We start from the raw sequence: 16,168 nt of genomic DNA, 5'->3' as shown, positions 1-16,168 counted from the left end.
GCTTAGTCATTCTATACTAACCACCAAGTTATCTACCAATTGTGACCCAGTGAAGTAAAGAAAATTGAAATTAATTAATATAGGAAATGTTTAGATTAGATATCATACTGATAGTGATGCTAAGTTCCACCACGCAATGCAGACAATTGACCAGTCCGTCCTACCAGAGCACTCGTCTCAATTACACTGAGTTCAAGCACACTGACCTGTTGACTGGCTTGAAGAAACAAGACCTGCAGCATAATCCATAAACTTATGCAGGTAAGAAACAGCCTCCGCCTCGTTCCCCCAGCCCACCGACTTGTACGATAGCTGCCCGAGTTAGTTCACGATCTAGAAACTTTGGGAAACAAACCCACCGTATCTCGAGGACAGATACGAATAAAATACCAATCGTCGTTGTCTGTGGCGATTCCATATACTGCTGTCGTTGGACACCCTGCCTGTTTGCGGAGCTGCTTCAGGATTGCTGTAGCAGTAAGTAGATTGCTCTGGTTGAGGGTTATGAAGAAACTCACCCATATACGATATCGCCTCGTATAGGCCTGCACTCAAATTCCCTATAGTCTTGACCACCACCACCGTATTTCCTTCCATCTTCTCCTGGTTGCCGTACCAGAGGATATTGTCCACTGTGCCGCGAATCACCCTACGGTGCTCCTTGTACAACCACGGGGCTGAGAACTCATCTTCGACGCCCCACCGGATGGAGTTGTAACTGGGGGAATTGTCTGGGCTCTTCTCCTGTTGATGTTGAAATAGCCCTTGTCGCTTTTTCTCGGCAAGAATAGCGAACATAAGAGCAGTTACCGAAGTCCTAACTTGGGTTTCATTCTGATGTGCCATGCCAAAAGCGAGCTTGTAGTCTTCCAAAACTTGACCTGAATATGTTAAATATGTCGAGATATGTCAAAGATAAGGCTCACTGAGATATTTAGGGATGACTCTTTTCTCTGAAGCGTCTAGGTGCCAGACCTCCTTTCGATTGTGGTTGCGTTCCAATCCAAAAACATAGTCCACTTCATAAGCGCGTATATCAGACACGGCCAGGGTCGGAGGAGGCCTGGGCTGACCAGAATCAGCTTCGTCATCACTATTCTGATCATGGCCTCTATTGCGAGCTATATCAATTAGTTCCCTGATCATTGCCTTGGCTTTGGTGCTGAGCTTGTAACGGTCGAAAAAGCCTTTCATTGCGGACTCGAGTCTTGCCCTGACCTCGACTTCGTGGAGCCAATCTCTCTTGACGCTCTTGAAGGTTTTAATTTCAGGGAGTGGTTCTGAGAATAATAAGCTGGAAGGGTCAGCTTCAAGATGGATGTACTTACCGTCATAATCAGCAAGAGACTCAGCTTCTTCTTTTGATATATCCCGTGGCTTTATATTCCACACTGACCAATTTTCAGACTCGTCCCAGTGTCCACCGGATAGACTGATCGATACTGCCTTGTCGAGTATTTTGCTGATCTGGCCGATGATAACCTGTTGACTCTCACTCCAGTTCAGCTCCAGAGAGCAGTACTAAGAGGTTATATTAGACGAGCCTACCACGAGGGCTGCAGACGTACCTTGTATTTACTGCTGAGATGCATAAAGATCCACTTGAAGCCATCAGTGTATATACCATATGTCTCCTTTGCCAAACCGTCCTCTCGATTCCGTTGGATCATCGCTGTAACTTGTTAATAACCTGACGATATCCAGACAAGCCACCCACCTATAGCAGCAAGAGTTGGTAAATACTCCGCACAGCTCTCGATCGGTTTCTCCGCTCGAAGCACGACCAGGTTTGCTTTTAGCTCTTTGTGGTCTCCATACCAGAGCACATAATCGACTACGCAGTTTTTGATGTTGCTCCCGTCACTCCAGCTCCCTGGGACGGTTATTGACTGCTCATAACCCCAGAAGAGTCTCTTTAGGTTATCCGCAGCTTCTGCCGGACCAAGCCCCCCCAAGACCTTTCTCTTCGCTTTTGCTAACAGAAGGTGCAGTATGGCATCGACTCGTGGTCTGGTATGGACCGGGGAATGGGTACCAGTGGCGCCCCATGTCGGCGTTAGGGCTAAGTGGTAGTCATCCAGTAAGGTATCGAAATGAGCACTCGGTGCAGATGCGCCGGATGATGACGCAAGGTGCCATATCCTCTTGCTTTGACAAGAGCTGCCTGTTTTTATTTGACAGAAATCAAGGAACGAACTGTCGATCTTGCTGCAGGTACTCGGAGACTGCCCCATGATGTATTAGCACTTGCTGCTGTGAGGTCGGGTAGGAAGAAGGACGAACCTGAAAGCTGAGCAGAAGGCATTTTCTCATTTCCTGGTGGCACCACGACTTCTTTCAAACTTTGCTGTAGTAGATATACTTTATAGGGGCTAGCTACCTTATACTTCTAGGCAGTCGGAACAAATCCCCGACATATCGGTGCTTAGTCATTTCCCCAGCTGTGACAGTACAATACATAAATACGACAGCGGGGTTTCTTTGCTTCATACTCACTGACTCACTCACTGCACCATTTCTACAATTGAATTGATTGAATTGAATTAATCATGGAATCCAATCTCACCCTCGCTATTATAGGATGCGGTGAGCCATCCCCTCCATATCCCAGACAGCAGCTAACAGAACAGGAAACATGGGCTCCGCCATCCTCAGCGGAATCCTCGACGCAACAACACCCGCTGATACTCCTCCCTCCAGCAAGAAAAGTCCGTTCTCCCGCATAATCGCATGCACCAAGTCACAGGGGTCAGCAGATAAGCTGAAAGCCAAGTACTCTGGGCACCCGTCCACAGTACAGCTTGACTTCTATGCTAGTGACAACGCGGGCGCGGCGTCGCAGGCTGATGTCGTTATGCTCGGCTGCAAGCCTTATCTTGTTGATGCGGTGTTGAGCGAGGAAGGGCTTTGTGATGCACTGGCGGGGAAGTTGATTGTTAGTGTCATTGCGGGGAAGACGATTGAGGTGCTCTCTGCCACAGTTGCGAAGAATCAGACTCCGTCTGCGCAGTCTATGTCTACGGCGGTGGTTGCTCGGGCGATCCCCAATGTTGCAGCCGCTGTGCGTGAGTCAATGACGGTCGTCGAGCTTCCTGACTCCGCCTCCAAGGAACAGGTATCCGTGATCGAGTGGATGTTCTCGCAGATTGGGATGGTCAAGGTCATTGGCGGCGAGCTGTTTGATCTGGGGTCGATGCTGATGGCGTCACTGGCTACGGTCTCTGTTGCTGTGGATGGGATTCTGGATGGGTGTGTTGCGGAGGGGATGCGGCGCGCGGATGCATCTGAGATGACGGCGCAGTGTCTGCTTGGTCTTGCACAGATGCTGAAGGATGGACACCACCCAGCCGTGCTGAGGGAGAGTATCTCGTCGCCCAAGGGGTGTACGATCCAGGGGCTGCTGGCTGTTGAGAAGGCTGGCGTGCGGAGCGCATATGCGGACTCGATTATCAATGGGACAGAGCATTTGAAGAAGCTACAGGGAAAATAGACTACCAATGTATATATATATATTAGATCTAGAGTCCAATTCTACGCCGGAACTCCCTCGCCAGAGCGGCCCTCATATGATGCGTCCGCTCAACAGCACCTCTATTCTCAATCGCCCTCCGATGCAGATATTCCATGCACTCCGACACCGTCCCCCAATGCATACACTTGAATGTCCTCGGGGCCCCTGCTCTCCCTTCTAGAGCCGCCGTCTCATACCGCTGCACCAACTCACAGCTCAACTCATCCGCCATCCCCATGATCTGCCCACACTCCAGGACACTCACAGTAGGCAGCCCGCTATCCAACCGCCCTTGATATAGCTGGATCGCCCTATCCGCACTCTCAGCATTATGCGTAGCCAGAAACAGCGCCGCAGCGGGCACATCCACATCCTTCCCACCAGAACGACGTCGCCGACATATCAACATCTCCGCAATCCCATTATACGAGTCATCCGTCTCCGTCTTCGAATCATGAATCAACCCGCGCGCTTCATGCTCGATATATGCGCCCCGAACTAACTTTACACCAAGCAGAAACCCCCCTTTCTCAGCTTCCTCAAGATGCCGCTGCACATTCGCCCTCGAGCCTTTGAGGTACGCCTGGATGGTGTTATAAACCAGCGGCGCTCGCGGCGCTCCCATAGAGGTAGTAGGAGTGTTGTATCGGCGCATCAGCTCAATTGCCCAGTTATCCAGACCCGGCTGGAGAAGCTGCTGCTCGGCGTCCAGCCATAGCCGGGATCCCTGCTTTGCGGTCTCGGTGCAGATTTCGTCCAGGGCTTCTAAGACGGCGGCTGGGATGGGGCCGCGGGCTTGCATGGCTTCTAGGGAGATGGGACCCGCACCGGTGAGTCTAGTCACTAATGTTTTAATATTGTGGGACATATATATTGTTTGGGAGTATGGATACATACTTCAAGGCGAGAAAGTCCCCTGGTCCAACCATGCGGAGGGTCTCGAGTGTACCTCGTTTCCACTCTTCGATTACCTCGTAGTACTGCGGTGGGTAGTCCTTTGCTGTCTGTATATCCTGCTGGGTAGTCTCGCTATGGTCGAGAACGACTTCTTTCGAATACCCCAGTATAACGCCCTGGTACCCCATCTTCTTGATCTCGTTGACGGTCCGCACCACCTCGGCTCGGTTCGTGCCCGGGCAGAAGTGGTTATACAGTGTCCAGCGGACGAGTCTGTTCAGGAGTGGGTTTCTGTCTGGATTCAGGAAAGCGGATTTGGAGGATGCGAGCGTATCAAGGAGGGCTAGTGAGGGACGGAGAAATATCTTCGATGTCATCAGGCTGGATAGGAGGAGTGAGCGGAGGAGGAGCTTGTTTGGGAGGCGGGATAGCGGGGGGGAGCCGGCCTGTTTTCTTCCCGGAGCTGTTGGTGCTTCTGGAGCTGAATGTGAGGAAGAAGCCTTGATAGTGCATGCTTTTGGCGAGGATGTGGAAATGTATCTCCGTAGATATACTTGGTGTCTGAAGAATAGCCGCGCACCCCTGGGGGCGTGGAGAGGGGACCAGGAGTACATGTTAACCCAGCTTGCAAAGATCTGAGACTTGAGATAAGACTGCTGTTTACTGCATGCAATATATATGCCCGTATACCCCTCTTTGCCAGCTTATCAGCCCGACTATAAATTGCGGGGGTCGGAGTGGCGCTCCGACGGTCTATCGCAACATCTCCGTCTCCAGACGTGGGGTTGATCGGACGACATTCCTAATAATATTGGTTGATTCATCGGAATTGACAAAAATGAAGGAAAGAGGTAAAATTCGTCTTTCTGACAAGTAATGGCTAAGTTCTAATCCTATTGTGATGCCATGTTTCCCTCCAACAAAACTATTCCTTTCGGACCCTCTTGGTCACTCGGCCAGAGAAAAGCGCAAGTCCACTTTCCTCTTCAAGAGTCTTCTGTCGGGCCAAGGTGGTTGGTACCGGCGAAAGCGACGCGGCTTGCTGTAGTATTTTGTGTATGTGCGAGATGATCTCCACCTGCTTGCCTTGTTCCCAACTTAAAACATGAGACGAAGTCTGGCCAAGTTAGTTCTATAAAGGTGTATCAGGAGAAGGTATCCTACATTGCCTTGAGGACCCAGGTATATAAAATACCACTCGTATCCGTCGGTTGAGATCCCATATATGGGCATGTTGGCACGGCCTGCCTTCTTGCGGGCATGGTGAATCATGCCTAGAATACCAAGTAAGCAAGGCGTGATGGTAAAGGTCTCCAAGGTATACTTACCCATATAGACCCGCGCCTGGTACATTCCTAGACTCGCCTCGCCTCTCCTTTTTGCCTTAATGGCCACCATATTGGTCTCGGCCTCCTCTGATTTGCCGTACCAGACCACGTAGTCTATCTTGCCTTTGATTAGCTTGAGCTGGCCCTTGTGCGGCCAAGGGAGCTCGATGCTCGTTTCCAGGCCGAAATGAATTGATTTGTATGATAGTGCGCTTGAAACCGAGGTCCGGTTGCTGGAGGTCTTTGCCAGGCCGTGCTGTCTGAACTCCTCTTTTCTTAGCGGCCAGGATGGTGAGGACAATTACGTCCACCCTTGTTCGGACCACTGCCTCGTTTTGCTCAGTGTCACCAAAGGCAAGGTCATAGTCGGCCAATGTTTTCCCTGGATAGGTTAGTTAGGTCCTGGAGTACTGAGGAGTAACTAACTGAGGTGCTCAGGAACGGCCCTCCTCTCCGCCGGATCCAAGTGCCAGACCCCATCTGGGTTCTTGTCAACCTTCATACGAAACGTGCACTGGACATCCTCTGGTCGGATGTCTGTTACCGCCAGAGTTGGCAGAGATTTGTCCTTGCCCTTCTGTGCTCCCTCATCTCGCGATTGATTCATGATATCTTTCAACTCCTCGCACAAAGAAGGCTTAAGTTGATGCTGTTTCACAAAGTCTTTCATCCGCTGCTCGGCAGTCTTCTTGTTGCCGTGTTTCTGGAACCACTTCATCTTGTGCATTTTGAAAGGTTGCTTGGTAGGGAGTTCTTGAACTTGGTAAGTTGACGGATTTTAGAAAGGTAAGCTGAGGACTAGTATACTTACCATCAGTAGCCTCGAGATCCAGAGTGTCCTCTTCATCTGAATAGTCCTGTTGTTGTACATTCGATTGTGGTCTTCGTAACACTTTCCATCTGTCCTTTCTGCCCAATAGTTTGATTGAGACTGCCTTGTTGAGTATTTTGCTGAGTTGACCGAGAATGGCCTGCTGTCCTCCATTCCATTCCAATTTGAGAGAACAATACTGTTCAAATATCAGACACGGAGACTTGAGGTATTGTTAAGGACAATAGCACATACCTTGTTTTTATTGAGGTGAAAGAAAACCCATTTAACGCCGTCGGTCAATATGCCGTACATTTCCCTATTCAGACTGCCCTGGTTGTGTTGGATCATAGCTGTGTTATGTTAGTTTAATTCAATTACAATTTGAAAAGAAAAAAGAAGCTCACCCATAACAGAAAGCACCAGTGAGTACTCTGTCCTGCTCTCAATCGGCTCCTCTGCCTGAGCAACAATAAGATTCGTCTCGAAGTCTCGCTGCTCCCCGAACTGCAGTATGTAGTCCACAACACAGTGCAGATTTCCCTCTGTATTAAGAGTCCCTGGAAAAGCTATAGCGTGTTCATAACCCCAAAACAGCGTTTTCAGCTTTTCTGCAGTATCTAACTGGTAGCCATAATTCTCCAGTGCTTTTTGCTTAGCTCTAGCTAGTAAAACATTCAAGACCATGCTCAACTGGACCCTGGTGTTCGCTAGAGAGTAAGCCTTAACATACCCAGCCGTAGGCATTAGGGCTAGATGGTAATCCGCCAGGAGCATGTTTAAATGAGTACTGCATGCAGTAGAGTCACGACTGGATGGCTTGAGGCGCCATATCCTTTTGCTGTGGCAGCGGCTTCTCGGTTTTACTCTGCAGAAATCAGTGATCAAATTGTTGATTTCATCGTGGGTGCTGTTCATATACGCCATGGCACTGGCGATGGTGGATTTGGGCGCGGGGATAGAAGATGAAGAAATGAAGATGGACAGGCAGACCATTTATCTGCGTCTTTTTGACTCATGTTTAAGTTTTATTGTTAAGCTTTGTTACAAATAGCCAGGTACACTTTCTCCAGATATACTTTCAAAGGTTGTTCCTGTCCGCCTGATATCATGACATACTGAATAGATAGTTAACCACAGGATTGACTAAAAGAGTTAACTGTGATCAAGTACTGAAGGTTTAATTATATTATTCCGACAGAACTGGGATAAGCTCGGAAGTTAGGGTTTTGATTGCTTAATTACTACAAGTCTAAACAGCTAAGATATACGACTATGACAAACCATTCCGTCTTTCCAACTCAGTCAACACCTTGCTCTTCTTCACCTCGTTCGCCCACCTCACCCGCGGCCTTTCAAACGTCGATGTAATCCTGCCATAAGACATCCCACCCAACTGAGCAATCGGACGCAGCTTATCCAGCTCAATATGGCTGAGATTCTCATCCGCAACGCCCTCCTGCACCCAGAACCGCGTCGCCTTGATCAACACCACTCCACCGACACTCATACCAGGCTGATGCGCCTCAAACTCTTTAATATCAACAACCTCCCCTTCAACAGAGAAAACCGACTCCTGAACCCTCGCCGGCCGCACAGTCGAACTCGCCGCCTTGGTCAGGCCAGATACCTCCCACTCGGAAACCCCATACGGCGCATCAATAGACGTCGCATTCACAGCCTCGATCATATTCTCCGAAACAGTATTAATCACGCATTCTCCCGTTTCCTTCAGATTCCGATACGTGTCCTTCTCTGCACCAGGGCGTCCCGAGAACCCCAGAATAAACATCGGCGGGTCATGGTCTACAACCTGGAAATAGCTAAACGGCGCCAGATTCTCCGTCCCTGTTTCTGCGGAGACGGTACTCAGGAACCCGACCGGACGTGGTGCAATCCCAGATATGAGGAGGCGGTAGTTGTTCACCATTTCGCGGCCGGATGCGTATGGGTCTATTTCGTGGTGGTTTGGGGGATTGGGGGTCTTGTCTGGGACGCCCTGGCCGTATTCCCAGTTTGGATATGGGGATTGCGTCACTTCAATTGGAGAATTTGAATGGTCGAAGGCTGGCCTGCTGGCTTCGGTTTCTTTGAAGTTGCCTGCATCTTGGACGATCTTGTAGCTCGCTTGTGCTTTTGCAGTGTCGGTTTCGTCTGTGGCCAGAGCTGTAGCTGCGGCAGTGGAGGAGTTCATCTTGGGGCTCCTTGAGAGTGAAAGTGATTCCAATGATCGAGACAAAAAGGGCCTGAGAATGTTAGTCTGGCCAATCCACAAGGACGATATCATACCTTAACGTATAGCGGCTTAGGGTTACGCTGGCATGGGCGCCAGCAGTGGCAGCAGCCGTGACACTTCGTACCGCTGAAGCCATCTGAATCGAGCAGGATTCTATCTTTCACTCTTATCTCTCGAGGCTTCCAAGAACCATGTCAACCATTTAAATTTATTGTAGAATTTGATCCTTTACGAATCAAGTCGGTCGGTGGGGCCGACATTCGGAGCCCTAATCGAAAATGTCGGGGCCCCGTCCGACTCCGACTCCGACTCGCCTCCGATACCGACGATGTCTATAAAGATACAATCAAATCATACATCTTGGGCTGTCAGACGAAGAGCACTATCAGTTGAATAAACCCCGTGAAAATGCTCGCTCGTGCAGCTCGTTCTCGCTCGGTTATGATTGCTAGCCACCTCCGCCTCCCGGTATCATCTTTCCAGCCTGTCATGGCAACTGCCCTCAAAGCGAAGAGAACCTACTCAGCCCTCACCAGTGTCCATACTAATAAAGCATATGCCCGTGGGTATAACATACCGAATATAAACACCATAGCTAACACACCTCCACAACAGCATTCGCACACTACGTAATAACCCAACCCAACCAAATAACCCATGCATTCTAGACAAACCTCATACGAAAAACTAATTGATACTAATATCCCAGTCCCAAGCAATAAAAACCCCTCCCGGAGCCAGCCACATCTACCTCTCAGGTCAAATCCCCGCCGAGGCCAGCGGAGCCCTAATCACGGGGTCCATGGCCGACAAAACGAGGGCAATTCTACGCAACACGGAGTCGATTTTGAAGGAGGCCGGGGCGGGGTTGGATGGGGTTGTTAAGGTTGTTGTATGTCTTTTCCTTTCCTCTACTGGACTGCATTTTGGTTCCGTCATTTGCATTTTTTTTTTTTAGAAAATTGGCTAATCAGCTACCGTCTGGTTATGGTTTGAGGACAGGCGTATCTTAAAGACGCGCGTAGTATGCCCGAGTTTGCAAAGGTGTATGATGCTGCGTTTCCGCATAGGCCGGCGCGATCTATGGTTGAGGTTTCTGCGTTGCCTGCCGGGGTTGATATCCAGGTTGATTTTATAGCTGTTTGCTAGATGTTGTGTTAATACGATACATACTGTAGTTACAATATTGGTACGACGTTGACCTGGGGAATTGAATGCTATTGAGTATAGCCCGCCTAGATAACGGAATGGGGCAATAAACTGTGTGGAACACGTGGTATTTAGTGTGTTGGATGACGGTCTATCCGATGCTGATGTTTCAATATAGCCAACGACCCAATTTACCACTCAGTTGCGACTGGAAAGTAGGCCTGCTAGCCGGCCGGCGGCGTGCGAGTTACCTGCGCAGAAAATATACTCCTTCTGTGTAACACAGCGACGGCACCTCAAGCCTTGTCGGACATTTTACGCCCACCCCGTTGAGCAAGTGTCAACCCTGCAGGGGATGACTACCGGCTGCCTTGCTGCCGAAGCAGGGGTGTCCGGACCGGAAATCTCCGGTATCGGGAGGATATTTCCCTAACACAGCCATTCTAATGCTGTGCGACATACTATGATCACATCATACTCGCTTCCGCGTTAGCAGATTACCCGTGGTCAAGAATCCCTTATCTCCCATGGAGCTTCTCCACTCGATTGACAACTGGCCCAGCACAGCGCGGCCGTCTCGACGCATATTCTTGTGCAAATCCTCCAGCCCATCCTGCTGACCCTCTTCTTGTTCAACCAGGAACGCAACCTGTAATACGTCGCGCGGGTTGAGCGTAGGAGGTGGTGAATCCGACTGGTCGGGCCGCTCAAGGTCCCAGTTTAATGATATCGCCTTGAACGGTGCTTTCGCATTAAGCCGGGTTTGCTGTAACAATTAGAAAGGGAGCCTAGCATGGAGGCATGGTGCACACCTTGATGACGACAGTCCCATCGCCTACATTCTCCAGCTGAGCTTCAAGAGCAAACCGAAGTAGACGGGTCTTGCCATACGGCCCTAGTGACTTATTGTCAACTTCCAGCGGAGCCAGCTCCGATGACTTCGTTCGCACACTGAGACAGGGCTGAGCGACAAATTGATATAGTTTCCGGAACGTTCTCACTCGCCCGCTAGCAGCCTGCGAGTCGGTCCCAATCAACGTTTCAGTATAGCTGACGCTGACAGCCAGAATATGGTTCCCCTCCTCCTTCAAGTCAAATCGTACAATTTTCTGTAGAGATTGATCTTTCTGCAAGCCGTCGTTGGGGTTTGTATCGGCGGGTTCAAGGTCTAGAGCCGACACCTGCGAAGGAGTTTGCATTTCGGCAACAATTCGGACCGACGTTATGACCCGCGATGTCTCGTCTGGAAGTTCATTGTTTGCACTAAGAGTGCAGGCGAATGTTTCCCCGACATACGCGGATCCAAATGTAGGAGGGAGTGTGAGCTTTGCGTGGTCAGCACAAGTCAGCGGTCGGAGTTACTGAACATACATTAGGAGTGAATATGAATTGGCTATCGACCTTGTTGGAGGGAAAGGTCAAGGCGGCTTTGCTGGAAATCTTCGTGTTTGCTGCCGGTAGAGGATATTGGTAGGATAATGAGGGCCGTGAGAGGCTGTAACGGTTAGGAGGGGTTATCGGACGGTTGATCGGTGCTTACCGCAAGACTAGACCGATTAGATTGGTTCAACAGGAACAAAACTCTACATACCTTTCAATGAGACTGAATGTGGTTCCTTCGGGACATCAGCACCCGAATGGGCACGGGGACGAGCCATTGTTGACACACCAGAGCGTTGATGGAGAGAGCTTGACGTTATCGCGAGAGAAGGACAGCTGACAAACAGAGCAAACACTGCAAATGCAGCAAACCTCCAGAGTCCCGCTCTTATCGGGGCATCGACTGATAAGGAACTGTATCACATTCACCAACTGCACTATTGAGCAACACTAGCTGGTCTGACAATTTGCAGCCAGTTTTGGCGGTGCCGTGCCATATCCGATCTGTACTGGTCACGAGGGACTTCTCGGACTTGTTGCCAGATTGGCCAGCGCTGCGTGAGGCGTAGTAACACTGCCTACACTCTCTCCTCCACCTGCTTCCTCCATCCATCCTAATCAAAGGTTCGCAAGATGGATCAGTCTACTTCGAATCGAGATCTGGTATCAGACTCTCGATACAGATCTCCACATAAAAGGAAGCATGGAAACTCGCTCGCCACTCCCGTTAAGAACACACGCGCGAAGCCAACCCCTAAATCGGGAAAGAAGACGAAAAACGCCGCTGGTCTAACAGACGATGCTCCTCCTGTTATTTCACCCTCAAAGGGCAAATCCTCTAGAGTCAAGAAGACTTCAACTGCTTCCACTGAGGAACGTCGACTGAGGAGGTTTCGCAGTGCCCCTCCAAAGAGTTATCGTGAACGCTTAGATCGTGCAATTAGCCAGCGGTATGCCTCCAAGTCTATCACAATGCACCTAACTAACGACACTCTACTAGAATGTTCGTGGTCGGACAGACCGTCACCGGCACAGACGAGAACCCTGATCTAGGGTTCGATATCGTCGGGTCAACTGGTAACATTTACAAGACGGTTATCAGGAAGGAGCCGACCTGCAGTTGCCCAGATGCGAGAAATGGCAATCAATGCAAGCACATCTGTTACGGTACGTTCAACGCAATGAACCTGGCTTACTCCGGATCGTCGTCATGTTCTTTTCGTTGTTTCTTCTATTTTTATCATTGCTGTCGTTGTATTTATCGTTAATGGCCAATTTAGTCCTAGCGAAGGTCCTAAAAGCTCCCGCCGAGCTACAATACCAACTAGCTTTCTTATCATCCGTGAGTATCCTGCAAGGCCTTTCCTCGAATCGTGTACTTAGACTTGTTTAGGAAATCCGTGAGATCTACGACAACTCCCCGCTCCGCAATGTGAAAGACAAGGTCGAGGACCATGAAACAGATGGCAATCGCAAGCCTGTGGAAGGAGAGTGTCCAATCTGCTTCATGGAGTTCAACCCAAGCGAGGAAGAAATCGTTTGGTGCCGCGCAGCCTGCGGCAACAACATTCACAAGACGTGCTTTCAGCAATGGGCGGCGACGCAAAATGCCCAGGGTGTCCGCTGTGTTTACTGGTACGTCCGCTCACTTGACACGATAACTTAGACTAACAATCATATTTCAGTCGCTCACCCTGGGAAAACCAAGAAATTGATTGCAAACCTGACATGAGCCTGGAGCAACTCGTGGGCGAGGGTCAAGTAGGAGAAGACGGGTATGTCAATGTGGCAAGACAAGTAGGCTTATCTGGTGAACGTGGTACGAAGCCGTCCCTGTAGATTCCCCTACTCCCCACTCTGCTTGCAACTAACATGCTCTAACATGACTACCGCAGACTATTCAAGTTATCATCAGCACTGGGTGCGCCGGCACTTATCTTATTCTGCCTGGCGTGAGTACGATGACGAACTGGAGGAGGAAGTGGATTGACGTGTTCTTCGCAACTCCGTCTCCATAATCTTCCTTGGGGTCATAAGATTACGTTACAAGCGGCGTTTAACTGGGAGATGGAATAGGTTTAGGGTCATCTTTGTATTGGTCTAGTAATCTTTGGCGTTCGGCTGCCTTATACCCTACCTAGTTGAGTATTATCGGCCTCTTAATCCATCATTATTGAGATAAAATTTGCGGGCGATATTTGTTACCAACTTAGTTTTCGCCTCACTGATTGTGGACGGGCGTGCCTGACGCGGGCATCCACTCAGCCAGCGTAGATGAGTGGATGGGTATGAGCCGGGCCAGCCGTAAAGCCTCCTGCTTTGAGGATGGTCATAGTAATGACAGCCAGAATCAGTAATCCGTCATCCTGTCCCGGAACAGCAGATCCAATACCCTGACGAAAAGCAGTCATGCCGACATGCACAAGCGTATATAAGAACATAGCATCCAATATCCACTTCATCCGCCATCATTAATCACCCTCCCCTTGCGCACAATCGCTACACTGACGGCCTCTTCACCCGTCATCCACGACGGCATACGCTCGGCATTCACGATTCCCAGCTCCGCAAGCTGCCGGATACCAGATACCACATCTGTCCCGGTGAATGTAAGCGAGAGGGTAGGTCGGGCGGCATCACGATCCTCATCCTCGTCGTTAGGAGGATCAAGGAGCCTAGCGTCGAGACGGTCAAGTGGTGCAGAGGACATTGCGGTTCCAGCCGTTCCGAAACGGGACTGGACGGCGAGTTTGCGCTTTTTGGACGCGCGCGGGTCAGCGTCGATATCTCTAGCGCGGCGGAGGGGGTTGGGTTTTGCTGGGTGGGAGGGGTCGGCGTCGTGGTCGGCGTTGCCGTCTAGGACACTGTTTTCCTTCTCTTGGTCGAATTTAGCAGCTGGGAGGGATTGTTTCTGGTGTTCTTCTGGGGGGACGGTGTTGGAGGGCCGTGGGTCGAGGGGGCTTCCTTCGAGGACGGCGTCGGCGAAGATGCTGAATGCGCCGTTGGCGTTTGTGGAGCGGCCTGGACCGCGGAGGGAGATAAGAGCCTGAAGGCTCTTTGCCGTGAGGGATGTGGGTTTGAGCGTGTATCGTTGGTGAGGGAGGGAGAGGGCTTTTGGTATGGCATCTCGGACGATGCGCTGGAGGCTTCGCGCGTCTGTTGCGACGACGGAGCTGGCGTTTGTGTTGGACCCGGCGGCCGAGGCGAGAGATGTGTATATATATGGACAGCTATCTGGGAATGCGACGTACATGACTCTGGACGAGTCGGTGAGTGTTTCCGGTGCCTGGCGGAGACTCTGGTACGGAGTGTGAGTGACGAAAATGCGGAGGAAGGTGAGGGGTTGGGTGGTGGAGCGCGCGAGGTAGAAGTGCGCTTTCACCAGTGGTGATATTTGCTCCTGGAGCTTTTTGAGAAAGGTGGACGAGTGTACACGCGGGATACTAGCTGAGAGTTCTGCGATGGGTGTATCCTGTGTGTTTGGGCCGCCGAGGCGCGCGAGCTCCAGTGCCGTCCAGCGCAAACTTGACGGGTGGTCATCGAGGTATCGGAGGTCGACCATAGCAACCTGTCGTAGCGTGATCCCCTGTCTCCAGTCCCCGTCCAAGATGCGATCAATGACCTCGCGCTTGCCGCCTTTTCTAAATTGCAGTTCTTGATATGCATTGCGAACGTCGTTCAGCGAGTGCTCGGTCGGATAGGGTCGTAGGCCATCGTCGTCGGGGGTTTCCTCCTCGTCGCCCTCTAACATAGGAGGGAATAGCTTAACATTTCGGTCATCTAGCCATTGGAACACAATATCCAGGAGCGATTGGCGAGATAGCTTCCCCAGGGCCTTGACCAGCGAAGGCGTGGTGGAGGCGATGCGCAGGTTATTTGGAAGACTGGCGGTCGTAGGCGCGCGAATTGATTTTGGACGTGCCATTTTGAATTGGCATAGATATTACCGGTTATACGTCTCCATGTGGTCTATTGAATCGGGCCTGGCAATGAGAGTATCCGTGAGCAACTTGGTCGTCGGCGTTGTTTTGGATTGTTATGCGCCAAGCATCAACAGCCAAGATCACGTGGCGATAGCACCTTGGATAGCAGCCTCAGGCAGAAGTATTTTCGCCAAGCCTACAGTCGACTATGAGGAATAAACGCTTCACACCCTTGTGATGGTATTCCCTCGCATCATCCATGCACATTGCACACTATTTGGAGTTGGAGGCAAATTGCTGGCCCGACCCGCCTATATTCACCAGCTGCAATTGGCTCGAACCAGGACTCCGTCGAGGGGTACTTGCTTATTGTACACATTATTTACGGGGGTGATGCACCAACAGGTCCACTGCTCGAGATATTCAATAGCCCAAAGCACGACATTCAAAACCTTCATCACTTCAAGAAGCACGAGACGATTGACTCATGCCGGTACCCCCCGTAAGTGACGGGAAGATCTGTGAAGACAGAATGCAAAGCGGCAAAGACTCCGGATTCCGCATCTCAAATCAATGAGAGACCATAATACGAGCCAGGAGAGCTTTCGAAGGCTCACTGTTGTGTAATTTCAGATAGTTTATTCGCCATCGCGCGCGTCTCAATAATAGTACGAGGTGCAGCGCCGCCAGCGCGAGACAGCCAGACGCGGGGAAAAGCACTCCTTTCAAGGCCGACAGAGTTACTGTTAGAGATAGATATTTGTATCGCAAACCGCGCGAGAGATAAAAGCAGGCCGAGCCGGAGCCAACCGGAAAGCTCCATTGCAACAGGGATCCGAGGCCCGAACGCAAGGTTGGCCAGCAAGGAGCGATCAGAGGCAGGCATGACGAGCAGGGAGCTGATCCTTCAGGGATGCCATTCGCTCGCGGTGG

General features: G+C 50.7%; 9 protein-coding genes across 9 annotated transcripts; 3 read left to right on the top strand and 6 right to left on the bottom strand.

Moving 5' to 3' along the window:
* Positions 1-190: 190 nt before the first annotated feature.
* On the bottom strand, positions 191-1,599 carry ASPVEDRAFT_43272 (uncharacterized protein; the record flags this gene model as incomplete). Its single annotated transcript, XM_040812780.1, has 6 exons — positions 1,569-1,599; positions 1,329-1,521; positions 927-1,280; positions 519-881; positions 360-469; positions 191-312 (listed from the first exon to the last, which is right to left on the bottom strand). The coding sequence occupies exons 1-6, from the start codon at positions 1,590-1,592 to the stop codon at positions 193-195; spliced, it is 1,164 nt and encodes a 387-aa protein (XP_040669529.1). The 5' UTR covers positions 1,593-1,599.
* Positions 1,600-2,555: 956 nt separating this feature from the next.
* ASPVEDRAFT_90992 (pyrroline-5-carboxylate reductase family protein) lies at positions 2,556-3,430 on the top strand (the record flags this gene model as incomplete). Its single annotated transcript, XM_040818753.1, has 2 exons — positions 2,556-2,586; positions 2,631-3,430. Coding segments are annotated over 2 exons (831 nt in total), but the record flags the coding sequence as incomplete, so codon positions are not given.
* An 88-nt stretch (positions 3,431-3,518) lies between these two features.
* ASPVEDRAFT_85195 (uncharacterized protein) lies at positions 3,519-5,022 on the bottom strand (the record flags this gene model as incomplete). The annotated part of the gene is made up of 2 exons (XM_040817658.1): positions 3,519-4,347; positions 4,409-5,022. The coding sequence occupies 2 exons, from the start codon at positions 5,020-5,022 to the stop codon at positions 3,519-3,521; spliced, it is 1,443 nt and encodes a 480-aa protein (XP_040669527.1).
* A 284-nt stretch (positions 5,023-5,306) lies between these two features.
* Positions 5,307-7,474, bottom strand: ASPVEDRAFT_73397 (uncharacterized protein; the record flags this gene model as incomplete). Its single annotated transcript, XM_040816209.1, has 9 exons — positions 5,307-5,525; positions 5,573-5,682; positions 5,737-5,992; positions 6,042-6,118; positions 6,163-6,489; positions 6,548-6,746; positions 6,803-6,900; positions 6,955-7,247; positions 7,281-7,474. 9 exons carry the CDS (start codon positions 7,472-7,474, stop codon positions 5,334-5,336), a joined length of 1,746 nt encoding a protein of 581 aa, XP_040669526.1. The 3' UTR covers positions 5,307-5,333.
* A 288-nt stretch (positions 7,475-7,762) lies between these two features.
* ASPVEDRAFT_195534 (flavin reductase family protein) lies at positions 7,763-8,966 on the bottom strand. The gene is made up of 2 exons (XM_040809188.1): positions 8,837-8,966; positions 7,763-8,793 (listed from the first exon to the last, which is right to left on the bottom strand). The coding sequence occupies exons 1-2, from the start codon at positions 8,917-8,919 to the stop codon at positions 7,821-7,823; spliced, it is 1,056 nt and encodes a 351-aa protein (XP_040669525.1). The 5' UTR covers positions 8,920-8,966; the 3' UTR covers positions 7,763-7,820.
* A 526-nt stretch (positions 8,967-9,492) lies between these two features.
* On the top strand, positions 9,493-9,932 carry ASPVEDRAFT_133604 (RidA family protein; the record flags this gene model as incomplete). The annotated part of the gene is made up of 2 exons (XM_040807049.1): positions 9,493-9,675; positions 9,786-9,932. Coding segments are annotated over 2 exons (330 nt in total), but the record flags the coding sequence as incomplete, so codon positions are not given.
* A 472-nt stretch (positions 9,933-10,404) lies between these two features.
* ASPVEDRAFT_85192 (trafficking protein particle complex subunit 13) lies at positions 10,405-11,590 on the bottom strand (the record flags this gene model as incomplete). The annotated part of the gene is made up of 5 exons (XM_040817657.1): positions 10,405-10,698; positions 10,745-11,257; positions 11,304-11,427; positions 11,473-11,479; positions 11,524-11,590. 5 exons carry the CDS (start codon positions 11,588-11,590, stop codon positions 10,405-10,407), a joined length of 1,005 nt encoding a protein of 334 aa, XP_040669523.1.
* Positions 11,591-11,744: 154 nt separating this feature from the next.
* ASPVEDRAFT_43266 (RING finger protein) lies at positions 11,745-13,513 on the top strand. Its single transcript, XM_040812779.1, has 6 exons — positions 11,745-12,262; positions 12,313-12,479; positions 12,593-12,654; positions 12,706-12,947; positions 12,998-13,147; positions 13,208-13,513. Exons 1-6 carry the CDS (start codon positions 11,946-11,948, stop codon positions 13,266-13,268), a joined length of 999 nt encoding a protein of 332 aa, XP_040669522.1. The 5' UTR covers positions 11,745-11,945; the 3' UTR covers positions 13,269-13,513.
* Positions 13,514-13,770: 257 nt separating this feature from the next.
* ASPVEDRAFT_134348 (CENP-N/CHL4 family protein) lies at positions 13,771-15,237 on the bottom strand (the record flags this gene model as incomplete). The annotated part of the gene is made up of 1 exon (XM_040807116.1): positions 13,771-15,237. The coding sequence occupies one exon, from the start codon at positions 15,235-15,237 to the stop codon at positions 13,771-13,773; it is 1,467 nt and encodes a 488-aa protein (XP_040669521.1).
* Between the last annotated feature and the right edge of the window lie 931 nt (positions 15,238-16,168).

Source organism: Aspergillus versicolor (genome assembly GCF_001890125.1).
Source record: "Aspergillus versicolor CBS 583.65 unplaced genomic scaffold ASPVEscaffold_6, whole genome shotgun sequence".
NCBI classification, from domain to species: domain Eukaryota; kingdom Fungi; phylum Ascomycota; class Eurotiomycetes; order Eurotiales; family Aspergillaceae; genus Aspergillus; species Aspergillus versicolor.
This window is presented reverse-complemented; position numbering and strand designations above follow the sequence as displayed.

Bases quoted from the DNA above. Each gene is read 5' to 3' on its own strand.
- ASPVEDRAFT_195534 (XM_040809188.1), bottom strand. From the start codon at position 8,919: ATGGCTTCAGCGGTACGAAGTGTCACGGCTGCTGCCACTGCTGGCGCC. The intron at 8,794-8,836 runs GTATGATATCGT...TAACATTCTCAG, and splicing joins CTAAGCCGCTATACGTTAAG to GCCCTTTTTGTCTCGATCAT.
- ASPVEDRAFT_43266 (XM_040812779.1), top strand. From the start codon at position 11,946: ATGGATCAGTCTACTTCGAATCGAGATCTGGTATCAGACTCTCGATAC. The intron at 12,655-12,705 runs GTGAGTATCCTG...AGACTTGTTTAG, and splicing joins AACTAGCTTTCTTATCATCC to GAAATCCGTGAGATCTACGA. The intron at 12,948-12,997 runs GTACGTCCGCTC...ATCATATTTCAG, and splicing joins GGTGTCCGCTGTGTTTACTG to TCGCTCACCCTGGGAAAACC.